At 36.8% G+C, this 21,456-nt stretch overlaps 2 protein-coding genes across 3 annotated transcripts in view; both read right to left on the bottom strand.

Moving 5' to 3' along the window:
• The window catches only part of LOC129096380 (UTP--glucose-1-phosphate uridylyltransferase-like), a 29,816-nt gene extending 22,109 nt beyond the window's left edge, over positions 1 to 7,707 (bottom strand). Inside the window, exons 1-3 of one of the 2 annotated variants that reach the window (XM_054605147.1) lie at positions 7,672 to 7,707; positions 3,019 to 3,134; positions 916 to 1,023 (exon numbers count right to left, since the gene is read on the bottom strand). In XM_054605147.1, coding sequence (XP_054461122.1) covers positions 916 to 1,023; positions 3,019 to 3,117 — 207 coding nt within the window. In that variant the 5' untranslated portion in view covers positions 3,118 to 3,134; positions 7,672 to 7,707. Of the gene's footprint in view, positions 1 to 915; positions 1,024 to 3,018; positions 3,135 to 4,376; positions 4,594 to 7,671 lie in introns of those variants that run through there. The other variant, XM_054605146.1, reaches the window with a different exon arrangement.
• A 2,699-nt stretch (positions 7,708 to 10,406) lies between these two features.
• On the bottom strand, positions 10,407 to 19,558 carry LOC129095653 (malate dehydrogenase, cytoplasmic-like). The gene is made up of 9 exons (XM_054604181.1): positions 19,475 to 19,558; positions 18,427 to 18,525; positions 17,340 to 17,436; positions 14,675 to 14,850; positions 12,658 to 12,780; positions 12,279 to 12,455; positions 12,061 to 12,174; positions 10,977 to 11,066; positions 10,407 to 10,855 (listed from the first exon to the last, which is right to left on the bottom strand). Exons 1-9 carry the CDS (start codon positions 19,475 to 19,477, stop codon positions 10,733 to 10,735), a joined length of 1,002 nt encoding a protein of 333 aa, XP_054460156.1. The 5' UTR covers positions 19,478 to 19,558; the 3' UTR covers positions 10,407 to 10,732.
• Between the last annotated feature and the right edge of the window lie 1,898 nt (positions 19,559 to 21,456).

Here is a 21,456-nt window from a genome sequence, read left to right as displayed (position 1 = left end):
ACTTTCACTAAACTACGTAATTATGATCCGACGGCAGATGTCACCGACGTAGGTCTGACATGGTGAAACTACACAAGGGACGACAAAAAGCGCATTTTAAATCTTGCCCCATGAAGTCTAAATTAAGAAAGCATGCAGACTATGTAAACAGCTTCTTCAGTGACGGGCTGCTTCACTCGTGGTGTGTGAAGGAGAGGAACCAGAGCTCCTTCCTTCCCTGCATCAACACTGCTTCAGTAGAAACTGACAATTCACTCATCTGCAATATCAAAGAAACTCTTCAATATCAATATTTTACAACGGATAATGTGGGTTCAGCCGTACAGTTACATTTCGCTTTTTAACTGTATAATTATTTATTATAGGCCTAGCTTTTTTTGTTTGTTACTGATGCTTCCTGTCTTTGCACTATCCCCTCATTTGTTCAAACTTCACCTTGGCCCATAAAACCAAATGAAGCAAAACTCTTTCTCTGTCGCTTATTGTTTCTAAATGTAGCACTTAAAGTAGTTCAGCATATTCTGTGAAAATAAAGTACTTGCATATTCCTTCACTTGTACAAAGACAGCTGAATGCACGTATTTTAAGTTTTTTCTCAATATCTATCTCGTCGTTAACCCCTTATGTGTCGACAATAAATACAGTTTCAAACTCTTGTCCAGCTCCAACAAAAGAGAAGAAACACACCTTCCCTCCACTCCAAAGCTGTCTGATTTACATGTTGTTAGGTAACAAGCCAACCACCAGTTCATTCTTTATGCGGCGAGTTGGATCTACGACAAAGCAGCCGGATGTTCTGCACAGTCGGTTAACACTCAGTATGAGCACTGACCTTGGATCACAGCACAGAGAGGTGCAACACGAGACCGATGGCCTCTGGTTAAACAGTGTGACCTGTTTCTGTCTGCTGCTTACCGAGTCCTCCGGCGGCCGGTTGATCTTGGCCCAGTCGACCGCGGGACCTTTGACCTGCAGGAATCTGTGGAAGAGCGTCTTGAAGCCATCGAAATCTTTTCTGGAGATCTGGAAGAGAGAACAAACCAAACATCAGAAAAACTTCAAACATTTTGGTCTTGTTGTTCTGTTTAAAGCAGGTAAAATGGGGCGATACGGCCAAAACATTTTATAATAAGGTCATTTCTCGATAATGATATAGATCACAATTCTTGTAGTTCAATAAATAATAATCTAGAACATTAAATAACCACATGGTAAAGCCTATTTTTGATACTACTGTGTGAATAAGTAGAGAAGAGGCCATTCAGAAGACACTCAGGGGTCAAATTACTCACAAGGGGACAAAATAAAACCAATAATAAAGGATGATGATTTACAAAAAAGAAAAAGGAACCTGTTAACACGTTTGTCTAAGGATATTTTCTATGTTTTTTCTTATGGTCAACAAATCCCATGTATTTTTTTTTTTAAAGATTAGATAAACATAAATATACAGTTTAATTTAGATTTTTTTTTTTTTTCGAAAACAGCTGGTCACTGTAATTTTTAATCAAACAAACAGAAGGAAATGCATTTGTTAGGGACTATTTTCAGCGGCGTATGAAACCACAGTTGGTGCTCTAGTGAGTGTTTGTGGCAGCAGGACGGTGTGTGTGTGTGCGATTGAGTCAAACTAAACTACAGTGTGTGTGTTCATGGTGATGAAGGAACAACAGTGAGGCTCACTGATGTGTTTTTAATGGAGCTCCATGGAACAGAGGAAGAAAAATACATCAGGCTTTGATACAAACACAATACTTGTTAGTAGAAACATTCACTGTTGGTTTGGCTCTTTTTGTGGGATTTATTGAGAAAAAGAAAAACACTAAATATCTAAATCTTGTATCAGAGTGTCTTTAACGTTACATTTTAGGTCTGTTAAAAAGTTTTTTTCCAGCTTTAATATGATCGACTGCTGCAGCTCAACAGATTTGAAATGTTTAGCTTGTCTTCAATATTTTCCAGTTCACTGCAGCAGTACATGAGTGTGTGTACGTTTATGTGTGTGTGTTCTCAGGGTCGTTCACCTCATGTTCTACCAGCGGGCCAAGACTCTCGCAACAGAGTGGATGTTTTATCTGTGTGATAAGTTGGCCGAATGGACTCTCTGTATGCAACACTTTACAAATATTTGTGAGAGATACATTAGCCCACGACACTTATTACCTCGTGTGCCCCAATAATCCAAAATCAACATTTACGACCTTGAAAAAAGCTGTAAAACTAAATGTATTCCAGTTTAACATGAATTAAAGCAAAAAAACAAAGTAATATAAGACAGAAGGTTTTAGACTGAGAAGGTATAGATGGAAACTATCAGTCTATCCCTCAACACTGGATTACAGTGATTAGTTGACAGGCATATGTCTGTTTCTGAAAAGTGAGGCCGATTCATGTCATAAACTTGCATTATCTCTAACATCCATCAGGGGGCGACTCCTCTGGTTGTATAGAAGTCTATGAGAAAATGACTCTACTTCTCTCTTGATTTATTCCCTCAGTAAACACTGTAAACATGAGTTTATGGTCTAAATAGACCATAAAGCAGGGTATGCTTTAGGGCGGGCTTACTGTGATTGACAGGCTGCTACCACAGCCGTATACAGTGTCTCTACATCACTCCTCCACATTCCAAATACAGTCTTTTCTGTACACTGGTTGCAAAAAGCCAATATTGTGACGGCCAAAATCAAAGATGGCGACTGCCAAAATGCCAAGATTGAGGCTTCAAATCCACAGTCCACAAACCAACGAGTGATGTCACGATGACTACGTCCACTTCTTAGATGAAGCTAATGAATATCCAAACCAGAGACATTTGATGAGGTCTGGCATACATTTTCTAAGAAACAATGTATTACAATGAAGTTTAATCTTGTTTAGAAATATGTAGAGTAATTGGGAGCTCAAGCTTAGTCTAACAAACACTTTTCAAACATTACAGCTCTGTGTCGTTTCAGATATAATCTTTTATTTTTTGGGTGGAGGAGATGGAGTTGGGGAGCCACAGTTTTTTCTCACCTCTGCCTCGGCCTTGTTGGCGGTAGAGAGCAGCGCCTCCAGCTCGCGGTGCATCGACTCCTCATGCTGCTGACGGAGCTTCTCCTGGAACTCCGTCATCACTCCTCTGGTCAGGTCTGAACAGATAACACACACAGAGCTTAAGTTTAACTTCACTTTTTCATTAGAGACCAAAGACTGAGAAGAAAAGCTTTGACTCAGACAGTATTTAAAACAGAAAGCTCTTCACAATGACTTTGTTGGCTTTAAATGAAGAATCAACTAACACAAATTTATTTTTGTTTGCACATTTTGTTTGTTTAAACTATATCTGACATACATTATTTTAAATTTTCTCACATGAAAATGGTCAAAATGTTATATAAATAATATCGCCGCAAAATATGTGCAGTCTAAATATATCTGATTTGACCTTGAACAACCTGGAATCAGTTGAACAAATTGCATAACTTTAGTATCAAAATGTGTGAATTGAAAACGTTGTACCTTTAAGATCTCAACATACAGGCTACCATCCTTTAGTAGGAGTTTGTTTTATTTGAAGCTAACATTTATTTCAGTCTGTACGTAATCACATCAGCAACAATTACTCCCCAAAAAAACAGCTGTACAATAGAAGATAATAGAAAAAAATAACATCAAAACAATTACTTTCTACAAACTTACAATACACGACCTATTTGCATAAAAAGTACCTGCCTTAGTAATGCCAAATGGACATATATTTTTTATTTGTTCATTAAATGAATGACTAAACTGGTGAAGTGCCAAACACGTATTCAGTTCCTCACCATAACAGTTACATAGATTCACTGCATTAACTTAAATACAATGATTTAAGTTAAGGGTTTTCAAAGTTAAGGTGTTGCAAACTTTAAAAAGAAATTCTCTATTACCAATTTAAGTTCAAATGTTAAGTTCACCTTTTACCAATTCATTCAATGACACAAACATGTTCTTACAAAGTCTTGCTGTCCTACTAGATATTAGACATTAAGACTTTTATTATTATTATTATTATTGTTATTACATTAAACAAATCGTTAAACAATTAAAGCTGCTATCTGAAGTCAACTGCTGATGATTTTAACTCCTTGTGTTTTGGTTTCTGGAGTTCAATGACGTAAACGTTCTTCAGAATTTTGAGGATAAAATTGATTTCATATATTTTATGATGCATTTAACAGTATATTTTTCTTAAATCAAAAGCATTTTTGTACTTTAACCTCCTAAATATTGTTTACATAATACACCAAGTCAGAAAACCAAACAGTAACATCCTTAAAGACAAAAGTCTAATCACACACTCCAAAAAAAAGTCCCAAAATCTTGCTTCAACAACCTGAACGTAAACTTACCGGCTACAGTTAGAGACATTTTACCACAGTCTGCTTACAAACAACAGGCAGTAATGATTAGATCTGTGCAGAGGAAGCAGCAGGCAGGTGTGTGTTTGGCTCACAGTGAATCCATGTGTGTGATAAAAGAGAAAGAATGGTCCCAAAGATAAAAACAACCAAAGCCAGCAGCCGTCAGAGAACAACAGACGTCCTCCTCATCCTCAACTCAGAGGAAGATCACAGATCTGCTGCTCTGAGTCTGAGCTCAACACAAGGCCGGCCCACAAACACACACACACACCAATCACACACAGCCAGGAAGTGTGTGTATGTGTATGTATGTATGTATGTATGTGTGTGTGTGTGTGTGTGTGTGTGTGCGTGTGCGTTCTGCCCACTCCACGTAACACACACTCCAGAGTGCTTTAAATGTAAATGAGTTAGTTTCGGTTTGTAACACAATTAAGAAAACAATTAGTGCTGAAACAATAATCTGGTTAATCAATAAATTGACAGAATAACAATTTTACAGTTGATTAGTTTTTTTTTTAAATGTTTTTATTAAGCACAAACAACAGCTTCATAAAATCTGATCATCAGTGAAAAGTATAATTTCTATTATTATTCTGAAACGTGTCCATTCTGCAAAATGAGCACTTTTGACTTTTGGTACTTTAAGTATATTTTGATGATAATTCTTATGTTCTTTTACTGAAGTAAAACTTTGACCTTTACTTGTAACAGAGTATTTCTACACTGTGGTATTCCTACTTCTAATAAATGTGAGCATTAATAAAGCAGAAAACAACTATTTGCTGTGTAAAGATAATGTTAGCGTACATAAGTATAATGTGCTCTCATAAATAAACTGCGACTGTCAGCACTGTGTGTCCTTGTTAGCCGCTGACATGTTGAGAGCCATGTGGAGTCAATCCCTCAATTTCAGACATTTGGTTATGCACCTTTGAGTAAACGCTCCAAATACTTCCTTCACCTCTGATGATGATGATGATGATGATGATGATGATTTACCTTTCACTATTTTGTAACGTTGTAAACTTTGGGCTCTGAGAATTTAGATGGACAGGTATCACCGTTTATGACACTAAAAGAGTCATTTATATATAATTGACTGATAAATGATTACGGAAATAAGTGTAGTAGCAGCCATAAATATCTTAAATATGTCTGACATCTCTCACAAACGCCGTGAAGAAAAAGGTCAAATAGTATATTTTTTCATGTTGATAACCGTAGTTTAACTTTGTTAATTGTACATTTTTTTCCTTTAATTTCTTCCTTGAACTTCAAATGTTATAAATAAAGTATCAAATAACCTCCCCAGTGAGTTTGTAACAGTGACCTTTACCTTCACAGCTTCTGTGTTAAAGGTGAACTCAATACTTATTCTTAGTCTTTAAACACGTGTTGAGAATCATCAAAGTGAGTTTGAGGAAACCTCGATGGACCGGTAGTTTATTAGATGAGAAGTTAGGAAGTTCAGAAGTTGAAGTTGAGTTCACAGTATTTTAATTCCCTTTAAACTATCACAGGCGTAGACTGTTTAAGGACGATTAAGTTTACTTCTCAAATTCACACAGATGGCACTTTAATTCATCTCTCATGATGCATTTACATTTACCACATTCCTGTTTACGTTAAAGTTAATTAATCTGCATTCACTGTGCACCCGTCCACCACAAATATATATCATTGGTTTTATAATTATTATATCTTATTCCTATATATTTAACTTCTGTACTATTTTATGTCTTAGATCCTAAACCAATTTGTGTTTGTTTCATTTTTATTGTATTTTTATTGTATAAATATTTGTTTGAGGGAGCCTGATTTCTTAACTTATTTCACTTATTTGTTATATTTTATTCGACTCTTTTTTAAATCATATTCATGTCGTTTTATATTGCAGTGGGTTTTTCTTTTAAATATCTTATTTCTGTGTTGTAACTGTAATTGCACTTTGCAACACTGTTAAGAAAGGAAGTAACCTGTGTTGCATTGTAACTAAGTAAATGTACTCAGGTACTGACTATAAATTCAGAGGTACTTGTACTTATTTCCATTTTATGCAGCTTTCTACTTGTGCTCCACTCCAGCTCACTAAATCATTTTTCATGTCCTTTCTGTCTTGTGAAAACAACATATCTCAAAAAGTGGTGTATTTAAATGTTAATGTTTCTGATAAACTGAAGGATGACGTGTTTTTTTTAGCAGTAGAAGTTAAACTTAAACATCTACAACATTAAAATGCAACATACACATGAATGCAGCCATATTATTAACCCAGAAACATCATGTATAATAGTGAAACACTGACAGGAAACATTTCACTGCATAGTTATTCATACTTTATTTACATTTTTCCAATAATACTTACAAACGTTTACTTAAGTAACAGCTTGGAAATGAGGACTTTTACTTCTAGTGGAATATTTATACATTGTGGTTTTAGAGTTTCAACTTTTTACTTAAGTTGAAGAATACTGAAAGTAATGTTGTATAAATGTATCACAGGAATATGTGCTAGATGTGAATATTAGTCTTTAGGCCATCTTTGTGTGTATATTTAAATATCTTGTATGTATCTTTGCATATTTTTAAGAATTTGTGGGAGTCTATTGATCTCTATCTGACACACACACACACACACACCCACACACTGACAGACACACACACACACACACACACACACACTGACACACACACACACACACACACACACACACAGACACACACAGACACGGAGACACACACACAGACACAGACACACAGACAGACACACACACACACAGACACAGACAGAGACACACACACACACACACAGACACACACAGAGACACACACACACACACACACACACACACACACACACACACACACAGACAGACACACACACACACACACACACACACACAGACACACAGACAGACACACACACACACACACACACACACAGACACACACACACACAGAGACACACACACACACACACACACACACACACACACACAGACACACACACACACACACACACACACACACACAGACACACACACAGACACACACACACACACACACACACACACACACACACACACACACACACACACACACACACACACACACACACACACACACACACACACACACACACACACACACACACACACACACACACACACACACACACACACACACACAGTGAGCAGCAGGTTCGTGCTGCAGACACACATGTTTTTTTGGACAAACTTTTCGTGCACAGCAGCCACAGGAGCCACATTACGTCACCCACCTGAGCACAGAGAGAGAGCAGGGACCGGACAGCTGAGGACCACTGAGGACCACCGGACCGGACCACCGGACAGACCACCGGACAGACTGCAGTGAACAGGTTAAACTCTCTGCAGCTCCTCTTCCTCCTCCTGCAGCTGACAGCGCGTCACTCAGCGCCAGTGACGTCACACGCAAGAGGCTTAAACAAGGACGGTGATTGGTGGAAGACGCTGTCTGTCAGAGGGAGTTTACAACATGTCCCGCCCACCCAGGATGCTCTATTTTTAACTACATTTACTTTATTTAATTGAAACATACATATATATATATATATGTATGTATACAGTACCAGTCTAAAGTTTGGACACACCTTCTCATTCAACTACTTTAAGAATGTAAAATATAAAACATATTCTGGTTTGTTGAGCATTTGTTTGTTTACCACATAAAAATGTGTTCAACAGTTAAGGATGTCAAGATGTTAATCTACAATTTAACTAAATCTATATATCAGAAAAACTTAATTGGTGGAAGATATATTCAGATCTTTAACTTAAGTATGATAATAATAATAATAATGCAAAGAATTTGAATTTTTAAGTTGCTTATTTAGTTTAAAGGACAAATCCAATAATAATAATAGTTTGTTTAAACCATGTAAACAAACTGGAAAAAAAAAAATCCACTACAAGGTTGGAAAATAGTATATAATAATATATATATAACAATATACAGTACCAGTCTAAAGTTTGGACACACCTTCTCATTCAACTACTTTAAGAATCTAAAATATAAAACATATTCTGGTTTGTTGAGCATTTGTTTGTTTACCACATAATTCCATATGTGTTCCTTCATAGTTTGGATGTCTTCAATATTAATCTACAATGTAGAAATAAATAAAAATAAAAATATAGAAAAACCATTGAATGAGAAGGTGTGTCCAAACTTTTGACTGGTACTGTATGTATATTTTATTTATTTATTGACATATATTAAGCTTTTTATACAATTTACTCATGTTTTGTCAAATTTACGGCAGTTTCATATCTAATTCATTCATTTTTGTTTCAATTGCATCCAATTTGGACTCATTCTATGTTTCTTCTAATGCAAATTCAACCATTTTTATTAATTTAACTGATTCAACTTTTAGTTTTACAACTTCCCCTGTACCAACTATTACTTCTACTACCTGTTTATCACACCACCGTTCATATATAAACTTAAACAGGAACAGGAAGGAGAAGTAGAAGTAGGTGTGTGTATATATATATATATATATATATATATATATATAGTTATATGTGTTAGTTATATGTTAGTTTTTGTTATATTTTTTAACATTAATTATATCATTGCTGTAGGGTACACCAGTCTACCACAGCATAGTATTCTATTATATATTTTATTACTATATTTTAACTTAAAATGACCAAAACATACTTGGTACACCTGCAGCGTAAGGGTTACACACTTTTACTCCATAAAAAGCTACAAAAATAGTCCTGACTTTATAATCAGTCTTGAGCTCAATTTGCAAAACAAATTGTGGAGGATATAGTAACCTGTTATTGTAATTTTTACAAAAATAAGAAGAGTGATAATGTTCTGAAAATCCTGAGATTATGAATAAAAAAGTGAATAAACAATTAAGGATCACAGACAAACCCACTCAGGTGTCCATTTGTGTTCAATATGAATCAATGCTGCCCCCATGTGGTTAAAATGATCCACTGCAAAACACTGGAGGACGTGATAGAAATCATTTCAATGCAGACAGAAATCAATCTGATAAGTTTTCTGATTGGATTTCAGTGTTTGTGTTGAATTCAAATCACATTTAATTCCCTTTTGAACCGGCAGTTTTTCAGGCTGAAACGATGGTAAAGCATCTATATAGTGCAGAGTCATCCTCATCAGGACACGCATGTACTGAATGGACTTAAGTAGTTCAACCTCATGTCTAAAAATATGAAGCCAAGAATCATAGAAAACATAGAGAAGGAGCCTCGAGTGTCTATGCACCAAATATCACAAACAAACACCCAGAAAACTTAAACTGTCTCATAAACTGTCTTTTTAAAATTGAGACCTAAAACAGTCATTTACATTTCCTTGAGTTTAATAAGGAGCTATTAACTGATATCTTAAATTGCACTTAAAGTTGTTGTTTTTTTAGATATATACACAATTTTATCTCATTTTAATCTACTAAATTTCAAAATGTTTATGTCGTGTAAAGCCGTTTAAATTGCCTTGTTGTAAAACGGCTCCATACAAATAAAACTTTCCAACGATAAGAGGTTTAAAAGGCTTCTTGTGAACACTTTTGGAGCTTAATGTAGAACAGAGAAGCCGATAGAACTGCTGATAATCTCATTTATAATGTATATGCGTTAACAAATCCTACTAATGTACTCACATAATGGCACTGCTTTCTTTATGTTTGGGATTAGAATTCCTGATGCCAAAATATGTCAAATGACCAACATACTGTATTCTTCATATTGTATGCTAAAGCTGCATAATAAGATATATTTCAGACTGTATTTTAACAACAGACTGGGTGGTGTTAAAGTAGGGTTTAAAGGTGTAGGGCAATTAGTACACTATTTAAGGAAAAACATTTTATGTAGCATTCAAACTTAAAGGTTTATAAGAGTGATTTTCATCGTGACCGTCTGTGATCAGTTCCTATAATGAGACTTCAGAACATCAAAGACACATAAATGAGAAGATGATTTCTGTCTGTCAGTTTCCATGTGGTTTTATTGGTGATAACATGTTTCCGTTACAGTTTTTCTGGGCAGCTAGTGTGTGTTATCATCTATCGTCCTGCAGACGGAGGAGGCCAGGTTGTGGTGGTTAAACAGAAACAGGTTTTCTGAAAACCTGAAAAAGGTGGCCTAGAGACACAAAACACACACACACACACACAGGTGACACACAGGTGACACACAGGTGCCAGCTGGGACGGTTAATAAGAGTGGAGGGGTTCTTCTTCTTCTTCTTCGTCAGAGCCGCGAGCAGCAAGCCTTCGGGGGATCTAAGTGCTGCTGTCGGTCAGCAGGAGTTAGTCACTGGGACAGGAAGTCCAGGGCGGTGTCTCTCTCCTCCACCAGCTCGGCCGCCGTGGCGTCCATCTTGGCGCGGGAGAAGTCGTTGATGGGGAGTCCGTCGACCATTTTCCAGGTCTTGTTCTGTGAGGGACGGACAATAGGAAAGGTCAGAGGTGAAGCTTTTTTTCCCCCCATTTTGCGGTTTAGCTTTATGAGCTACAAACATCAGCGCCTACGGCTGCAGCTGACTGGTTGAACTCACCTTGATCTCGATGGGGAACGAGTAGATGAGGTCCTCTGGGATGCCGTAGGTGTTTCCAGCAGCGTACACGCCCATGGAGATGAACTCACCCTGTGGACAGGAAACACAACAAGTCAGTCTCTATCAACAACAACAACAACAACAACACGTCCTGCAGCATCATAAATATCAGACACTGTGCAGCTGTCAGAACAGCTGATTTCTTTCCAATTTTTATTAATGGTCTCCAGTTTAATAAATTGTCTTTTTTTGTGAAATAATAGAAAAATAACAACAGGAAGAGGTCATTTCTGTCCTGAGAAATTACATTTGCCATGTTTCAACTTTTGACGACCTCTCATGCTCTAGATCGAGTTTCATACATTTTTGGGTCCGAATGACTTGAATAAAATATCTAATTGTGAATATTTTGACTGATATTGCAATTCCAGTATTTATATAAGCGATTTATAATTTATTCTCATTTCTAATTTGCATTAGAAAATATGTTCAAATGACAAAGATTTTTTCTTAAGTCTGTAGAATTCTGCAGCACCAGAATTAATGCAGAATGGTATTTTGACACATTTTTTGACAAATATTGCGATTTGAATAAAATTCAGATTAAATTGTTCAGCCCGGAACAATTTTCTACGCTGACAATTAGAAGAAATTCTGAATGCTGCCTGCAGAAATGTAATAGAACTTCTAGTTAAGACCGAAAGACAAAAAGAGGAATCTGTGGACAAATGTGCTCACAGTGCTGCAAAAACACCTAGATTTATACCTTTTGTTGAAAGGCTGCAGCTGTAAAAATGTCATCTATAATAGGATTTTTTCTCCAATAAAGCTTAAATTAAAAGAAAACAAACAGATAAAAGACTACATATAGTTTAAGACATAATGTTACAAATGGGAAAATCTGTCTTTTTGGACATTGACGGTTGAATTGAAAAGGGACTTGTTATTTGTCTACCAGATACTAAAAGTCCTTGAAACCTTTCTTCAGGCTACATGTGAGCTAAAATGCTACAACGTTTATCGCTGTGAGACTGAAACATTCAGAGCCCTTGTCTCCGTTTGTCCTCCCTCCGTCCACACTGACCTCCTTGGTGCCGAACCAGATGTCCCTCACGTGGTCACAGATGGCCTTGGCGGCGGACATGGCGCTGGACAGCTTCCTGGCCTTGATGACGGCGGCACCGCGCAGCTGCACCGTCTGCAGGAACACAGAAGAGGAGGAGGAGGAGGTTAGAGAAGAGGACAGAAAGAAAAAAAAAAACTTGAAGGGAATCAATCAGGCGAGAAGCGGCGAGCGCTCACAGAGATGAAGTCTCCTCTGAGCCAGGTCTCGTCCTTCACGGCGTCGTAGGCGGGCGTCTCGGCTCCGTTCACCTCGACCTTGGCGTGGTGGACGTCGGGGTACTGGGTGGAGGAGTGGTTCCCCCAGATGATGACGTTCTTCACTTTGTCAGAGGACACGCCGCAACGCATCGCCACCTGCAGGCGAGGGACAGACAGAGCAGTGATTCTATTTATTAGTAAACTTAGTAAAAGAAGGAGTCTCTCAAATCACAAGACAATTATTTATCACTTGCAATTGTCACTAAAAATGTATTTTAAAAGTTTACTAATACCCAACAGTTGTGCGTGTGTGCGTGTGCGTGTGTGTGTGTGTGTGTGTGTGTGTGTGTGTGTGTACCTGGGAGCTGGCCCTGTTGTGGTCCAGTCGGGTCAGGCAGGAGAAGTTCTCTTTGGGGATGGATGGAGCAGACTTGGAGGCGATCAGACAGTTGGTGTTCGCCGGGTTTCCAACAACCACAACCTGAAAAACATTAGGTGAAACAAAACAGTTCATTTTCAGAAATACAAAGTTTCTACCCAACAACACTGATGATTGAACTGATTAACAGTTTCCTCTTTATTTTATATTTTTCAAACACAGCTCTGATCGTCTGTTTTGAGTAAAGAAAGCTATAAAACTGGTGAACCAGATCTACAACTGTAGGAGGATCTGTTGGAAGAAAAATAGTTTTTACAGAGATCTGTTTTATAAGTTACTGTTTTATCATCTCCAAACAAAACATCCTCCCTTCAGCTGCGGCTCCTTCACATTTTCCCAGAATGCTCGCCGACACAACAAGAAACAGACAAAACAAAATGTTTTTAGCTTTAGCAGAGAATACTGACTGAAGACTCCTGAACACGGAATTCAGCTCTGTAGAGTCTTATTTATGTCTCTCTTGATATCTCAGTACACGAGGATGAAAAATGTTTTCTATTAACACACAAGTTAATAATTGTGTAAAATAATCTGTTTTCTAGGATTCTGGTTTGACAGATTTGATCCATTTTGAGGAGAATATTTGTTCAGTTTATCTCCAAAGAGTGAAAATACACAGAGGCAATGAATTGATAAGTAACAAAGAAATATATATTTTTGCTCATAATAATAGCTGGAGGGGAATCCAAACATTAACGAGCAATCTTTACTATTTTACATTTTAAATAATATATTTTACTGCCTAAATGTTTATTTCTAAGAAGACTTTCTGGCCTTTGATCAGAGAATAAAGAAACACAAGGCTGTTTTCTCTGAAGGTTTCTGGTGTAAAAGCAGTTGAAAGGCCTCATAAGGTTCAACATCAGGCTGTTTTCTTTTCTCTCCACGGATTCCCCTCATGTGAAGCTTTGACCTTTGACCTCAGTAGAGGGTCCACCTCTTTCGTCACAGCAACGCCGGGCCTCACGGTGGACTTTGGGTCATTAGGGGCCTTCCTGCTGTTCTACATGCTACAGGACTCAAACATTACTGGAGCTTTTCATGGCTCAAAATGAGGTTAAAGCATCCTGATCATGAGCACAAACACACCAACATGCGTTTCTTTAACTGTTTCAACAAATACTTTTTAAAAACAACGTCTTTTAGGAGTTCTAGCGATCATATTTGAAGAAAATTACAATTGTTACATGGATAATCAGTGGTGTGTATAATGTGAATACCTGGATATTAAATGTTTATTTGCAATTTTCTGATGGAGAACGTTTAAGCTACGTTAGAGACCACAAATACTTCTGTAAATATCTTGTGAAACTAAAATAGATCTCATGTTTATGACGCATTTAAAAAATAATTGTATGTGAAGTTGGCCTATTCCAACTATCTTTTATTTCTTCTTTTAAATAATTGTGATATTTTACTTTCTTATTTAAATGATTTGCTTTTATCAGTATTATATGTTGCAGTCATGTTCTCAGATGTATTGTAAAGAATCACGTTTCATAGATGTCTGTTTGAACTTTTGTATACGATAAAGTGGGAACAAAGTTGATATATTTCCATGAAATACTCGTCAGAATTTTGTCAGGAGCTAGAGGTCGGATGAGATTTGATGAAGACAGTCGCCCCGTATTTCTCTCTGCAGATTAAAAACTCTTCTACACTTCAAACACAGAGGAACTTTGGCTGCTGTTCTTTTCCAGAAAGCTAACGCTGCTGAAAGAGTTAACGTGACTGCAGAGAAACAGACAGCTTTGTTTCTCTGAGGGCAGGAAACGCTGGATAAGCTCTTTCATTTCCCTTTTTCCTGTTTGAACCATTCAACTACAACTCCCAGAAAGCCCCGAGACAAAAACGATTAACCCTCCAGCACAGCCGATGAAATCCCTGCCGAGAAGATCATCAATAATAAAATAAAACGAAAGGACTGAAATGTCACCTTGACGGTCTTCTTGGCGAACTTGTCCAGGGCGGATCCCTGAGTCTTGAAGATGGCCACGTTGGCCTTCAGCAGGTCCTTCCTCTCCATCCCCTCCTTCCTGGGCATGGAGCCAACCAAGATGGCGGCGTCGATGTCCTTGAAGCCGACCTCCACCTTGTCAGTGGGGATCACCTCTGTGGAGGGAGGAGAGAGGGACGTGTTCAGCATGGAGTCACTTTATGTATTCATCAGGGACAATGCAGATTAGTTTTATTAGAATTAGTGGAAAACAACCTTATAAAAAACTTAAAGTACAGTAAGTACATGAAAGTGCACAACAAATGTAACATTCAACAAAGAACAGAGTTTATGTTTCTATTCTGTTCCAGCTGTTTATCTAAAAAGGACAATAAATCCAGAACAGGTTTGGTACCGAACGTAAATACTTTTTGGTTTCAACTGAAACAAAACAAAAAACGTAGCAATGAAAGCTGCCACTGGGTAGTGAAGGGACAGTATAGGATTTTATTGCGTGACTGGAAAATGTAGAACTGAAAAAATTAAGCCTTTTTTTTTTTTTTTTTAAACCCACAGGAATTATAAAACAGGAAGAAAAAAAACAGGCACATATATAATTGCTTTCTTTTAAAATATATTTGTCCTGTATTTCAGCAGGGTTACCTCATGATTTATGGTTTCCTTATTAAAGACTATTTTACTTTTTCTGTTTCTTGACCAAATGTAAGTCATTCCAGTATGTTTTAGAGTAATCTTAAGAGTTGTAAGCATATTGTGATGATTATCAGGAGAATATCATGAATCACAATTTTAACACATAAGCAATCATTTATTTATTTTGCAAAATAGCTTTTGTAAATATTTTATAATAGTGGTAATATTTATAAACGAATAAAGAATCAGGACAAAGACAAGGATTTATTTCAACTGTAAATCTCCATGTTCATTAATAGCTTTCATCATTGTAAAGCAGTTTGTTGATAAAGTTTTGCATTATCTTCATCATCAGCTCTAAAAATTCTTGACTTGAATGCAGAATTATGAATTTAATTTAGTTTATATCTATTGTTGAATACCAGATTTTGGAAATTAGGTCAACTGTACCAACATTTAAACTTTAAGGATTATTTCTTATTTGCAATTATCATTATTTATTAACATTCATACGCAACCCTTTGAACTGAGGGATATCTTATCCGTACAGCACAGATAACAGAGGCCTCCCTGCTGTAGAAACATATTGATAACATTAATTGTATTAGTACTGATAGATACATGAACCTTCTCTGTAAATATTATTTTACTGTGATGTTTTTTGACCTGCATCCACGTCTTTTCACTCACTCTGCCTTGACTTTATGACTCTCTCATTGCACCACTTTCATTCATTAGATCAGAACCTCAGACCTCCACAAGTGGAAAACTTAATCTCGGTTCATTTCAGAGTCTCTGATTAATTCTCGCTGCCTCGTCTGATCCTGACGATAAGATGCGTTCGGTGTCTGTTTATGGTAAACTGCTGCTATCAGACTGGACTTCAGTCTGGGTTCACTTCTCCTCTGTTCATTGTTGTCCCACCACTGATCCGATTGGCTACTGTGGTGCCTCAACAACCAGCCAATCAGAGGCCTCATTTTAGACACTCCTTCCTCCTCCTCCTCTAGGCAGCAGCAGCACAGAAGTTATGAAGACTAATAACACACAGTGTGCTCTTAATTTAAATGTTCTCCAGATGGAACAAGAGAAGTTTAGATTATTGTGGTCGAGCCCCTTTAGGCTGATAATGTTTGTGCAACATTTCTGTTCTTATCAGCTGTTACCATGGCTACCTCAACTACAGATACCCTTCCACTACTTAAATAACATGAACTGATCATTTTGCACATTTATTCCTCAGAGTGCTGCAGGAATGAATCTGAAAACCCTGTAGTGAGTCAGCATTTTTGCACTTCATGTTTCCTCATTTTGAAAAGGTGGCTGCTAAAAAAAGGGGCTTAAAGAGACTACAGAACGTCACCACTAGAACACTAGTGCTCCTTTACAGCCTCGTTGTGTAGATTTAAGCTAATGCAACTGTGGTTTAGTTTGTTTAAAGCTTAATGTGTATTCATGCTTCAAAAAAAAAAGATTATGCTGCTGAAAAAAGTGAATGCCGACATCCTGGTTGGACTACAAATATACGTCATCCCTGCAGCACTCGGAAAGGAAGCTGACAATACTCCATTTTGGTTTTATAGAAGAGTTTAAGTGTAAAATGGACCGGTGGTGCAAGTCACACGTCATAACTTCCATTCAAATTGTTTTGAAGGAAAGTTATGACTAAATGGACAAAACACGGTTCTGTTCGGAGAATTATTGCCCGTCAATTCTGCAGAAAAGCTGCATTATAAGCACATTCTATCAACCGTTTCCTTCACTTCTTACAGTATTTGTTGTGATTCAGTGTCTCATTATGATAAGAAATATTTTCCCACCCTGATAAGAAGAAAACTTTGGAGGAAATGCTGAACATTTGTCCTAACTCGAACCCAAAAATGGTATTGTCGGGCTGGTAAAACATTCTGCATTAAAGCTTTAGAGAACCTTCATGCACTTTATTTTTGATTTAAAATGCATTGTTGGTGTTTTTGGTACGAACACACAATAACACACACTGTCGGCTCACCCATCAGCAGTGGGAGGGCGCAGTCCTGCAGCTCCATGACGACTCCATCCAGCACCGGCAGCATGGGGGGGATGTCCAGCAGGACCAAGATGATTGGCTGAAAAACGAGAGGGACGACAAAAGGTATTACACGAAAGTCCACCAAACAATACCTGTAAATCAATGTTTGACTGTGTGTGTTCAAATAAACATTGAGGATAAGCACAGAGAAACTGTAGAAAGGGGCTTTTCCAAACCAAGACATTTGACAGGATAATGGTGGCCGATGTTTTAGAGCCTTTGAAAGATTACCCACATTTAAAAAATATATATATAAAGTACTTCCATTTTAAACTTTAACAAATGTAGGTCTATGGTGTCATTTGAAGGAAAGTTTTAGAAATCAAATGAAAATTAGCTGTTTAAATTCTGTTATTATCTCTCAATCTAAGTAATATTGTTATTTCAATTTTCATAAATTTGCAACATTTTAGCAATGGAAATATGGAAAAATAAGCACATTAATTCCACAACATTTCCAGAATGTTCATAAATGATGAAGCTCAGATTATTTTTTTTTTTAAAGGAGTAAAGTACTTGACGACACCCTTTAATTCGGCATGCTTGAGATACTTAAAATAACATTTCAGGATTTCCTTAGAGGATTCAAACGCTAACAGACATTTAAAAACATTCTCAGCAGATGTTGATAAATAATGGTACAAAGTCTAAATTCTATAGGCCAGTCTGATCCTTATCACGGTGTCTCCTATTGGCCAATGTGCTTATTGGGCTTTATGCAGAAGAACAATATAGCAGTGGTGACCTATAAAGCAGAACGTTTCACAAAAATTGTCAAATACATGGTATTCTGCTTGCGGTTATCAGACTTATAATAATTCACTGCTTGAGGTCATCAGACTTATACTATTTCAGGACTCCAATAAGCTGAAGGCATGCCCCACATTAAAACATGTGTTATTCATGATGAGTCCATTATGTAAGCGGCATGCCCCACTGGCTGCATCACCCAGCTGTCTGTGCAGCGGCCTGCTTCAGGGGGAAAGAGGCTCCGCTGTGGGTTACATAATCCAGAGATCAGCCTTACCTGGTCCTTCCCGAACACATCTCCCTTGGCGATGCTGTACAGCAGGGAGTAGGCAATCTGGCCAGCAGCGCCGGTAACCACAACACGGATTGGTTTTGTCTGTGTGGGTGGAAACAAACCGGTTTGGTTCATGTGTGTCATTGACCTAGATACACAACAGAGGAAACGAGGCAGCAGTAACACGCATTGTGTGTCTGAAAGACGGATGGTATCCCCGCAGTGAGGCCTTTATCTGTGGCTCCTCCTCATGTGGAAGACGTGGAACCAAACTCCATTTAAAAAACCGTGCATTAAAGACTTGCCTTGTATACTGGCAAGGATGGGTACTACATTCAGTTTCATTTTATGCTTAATCTTAAACAATTGATGTCACTCTTTAATTCGGCTCGCATGAATTAAAACTACAAATCAACTTTAACAAGGTTTTGATTGAGTCACACAACTTTCTCACGCTCTGCCCTGTGATGAAACAGTAGAATTAAAAGTACTAAAAATGATGCATTGTTGGGGTTTTTTTGCAAGCCGAATTGAAGTTCGTGTCCAGTACTGTGTGAAATGTCCTTGCATCATATTCTAAACTGGCTGCAAATTACCCAACAAGCAAGAAAATCGTTAAATTGCCAGATTTGTGAATGGAGATTCAAACTCCTGCAGCACCTGTCCTGATTGGATAAAAGAACAGCTGATGTAACATGACGCCATGCTGCAGCCTTCCTTATTAAAGATGGAGGCAAGACACAGAACATATAAAACATGTATATACTCATATAAATCATGCATATACTCATATAAATCATGCATATACAGAACATATAAATAATGCATATACAGAACATATAAATAATGCAAATACAACATATATAAATCATGCAAACACAGTAAATAATGTTGATTTCTGCATTTTGTCTCTGCAGCTTCTTCTCAATGACAGCGTTTTGTGCATCATTTAGCAGAGTTTTTATATCATTAAATCCCTTAATAAAGGTCTTGTTTTATATATTATAACTTCATACAGTCACATAATAAAAAGCTAAATTAAACAGCTTACCATTGCGTCTTAAAGGTGGTGATGCTGTGCTGCCTGCTCTGAGTCTGGACTGAAGGGTCACCTCTATCCGCGTATTGTACAGTCAGGCGGCTAAAACGACTCGTTCCTCACTTACGACGGGATTTGTAGTTTTTTTATGATGCCAAACAGGCTTTATGATTGAGCGGAGTTGACAAAAAGAACACGTTCTCCCATGATGCACCGCGCTCGTCACACCGCGCCCACCCTGCTCCATATACGGAAGAGGATTTTCTCTAAAGGGTCGTTTTTTGACTGACTCAGAGGAGGCTGCGCTCTAGCGACACCAGGCGGTCGGCTGAGGAACTGCAGCGTCACACACCGGTTTAATACGGATGTAGTCTGTTAATGTTTTTATTTAATGTTTAACTGTTAATCCCTTAATGTAAAAAAATAAGAAATAAAAAATAAAAAATAAAAATAAAAAAAAAATATAAAAATAATAAAAATAAAAATATAAAATATAATTAAATAAAATATAAAATATAATTAAATATAAAATATAAAATATAAAATATAATAAAATATAAAATATAAAATATAAAAATATTAAAATAATAAATATAAAATATAAAATATAAAATATAATTAAATATAAAATATAAAATATAATTAAATATAAAATATAATTAAAAAAAATAAAATATAAATATAAAATAAAAATATAAAAATAATTAAATATAAATATAAAATATAATTAAAATAAAATATAAAATATAATTAAATATAAAATAATAAAATATAAAATATAATTAAATATAAAATATAATAAATATAAAATAAAATAAAAAATAAATATAAAATATAAAATATAAAAAATATAAAATATAAAAATATAAAATATAAAATATAATTAAATATAAAATATAATTAAAATAAAATAAAAATATACAAAAAAATATATAAATAATATTTATATAAATATCAAAACCCTCTCAATTTTCACATTCTTCTTCAACAGTACCTGTTATCAACCCAAGGACTTGAGCCCCCTCAAGAACTCTGTAACAATAACCAGTCAAGAACCCCAGGAATCCTGATAAAAACACCTGGAATCCCTCAAGAAACCCATCTATAACCCTCTTGAAACACCCTATAAAACATTAACAACCCAAAGAATCGTAACCCTTCAAGGACATTTAAACCCTGCAAACATCGGGCTCCCGTCAGGTTCCCCTGGATCAACCTGAAGAACCACATGTAGACGCATTAAGGACCCTGGAAAGCCTTGAGATACCGCTTAAGGACTCATGGAACCCACTTAAGTCCACAGAAACACAGACACAAGCCCAGGAACATCTTCATAAACCATTTGATTCTGCAAACACTGGATCTCCTCACATATATCCCTGGACCCCTGATTCAGTATCGGACCGACATCAATATCGGTATCAGTGCACCTCTACTGCAAACCCCTCAAAGGCAGTTGGAACCCCATCAAAAAACCTTTGAAGACCATAAAGGACTATGACCTTCAATGATGCTCCTAACAAACCCTTTCAACCCCTTTTAAGATTCCTGAAAATCCCCCAAGAAACCTACAGGACCTTAAAACCTTCAGTGACCATCAGAACCTCCTCAAAAACTATTGGACTAAACCAGTGGTTCTCAACCTTTTTTCAGTGATGTACCCCCTGTGAAATACTTTTTAGCCAAGTACCCCTAACCAGCGCAAAGCATTTTTGGTTGAAAAAAAGATGTAATACTAAGCACTCTGCCATCAGTGTCTGATTTATTAAACTGTCAACACTGACGATTGCATTGTTGCATTAAATTCAGTTTATGAACTTACACTTATATTTTATTGAATATTTATTAAATAACAATTTTTAAGGGATTTTTGAATGGATACTAATTTTAAATATATATTTTTTAAATCTCACGTACCCCCTGGAGTGCCTTCACGTACCCCCAGGGGTACATGTACCCCCATTTGAGAACCACTGGACTTAAGGAACCACAAC

The sequence above is a fragment of the Anoplopoma fimbria genome, chromosome 9 (genome assembly GCF_027596085.1).
Source record: "Anoplopoma fimbria isolate UVic2021 breed Golden Eagle Sablefish chromosome 9, Afim_UVic_2022, whole genome shotgun sequence".
Lineage (NCBI taxonomy): Eukaryota > Metazoa > Chordata > Actinopteri > Perciformes > Anoplopomatidae > Anoplopoma > Anoplopoma fimbria.
This window is presented reverse-complemented; position numbering and strand designations above follow the sequence as displayed.

Coding starts and splice junctions, on each gene's coding strand:
- LOC129095653 (XM_054604181.1), bottom strand. Junction 14,851..17,339: donor CGCCCTCCCACTGCTGATGG/GTGAGCCGACAG, acceptor CTCCCTCCACAG/AGGTGATCCCCACTGACAAG. Junction 10,856..10,976: donor CGTTCCCCATCGAGATCAAG/GTGAGTTCAACC, acceptor CGTCCCTCACAG/AACAAGACCTGGAAAATGGT.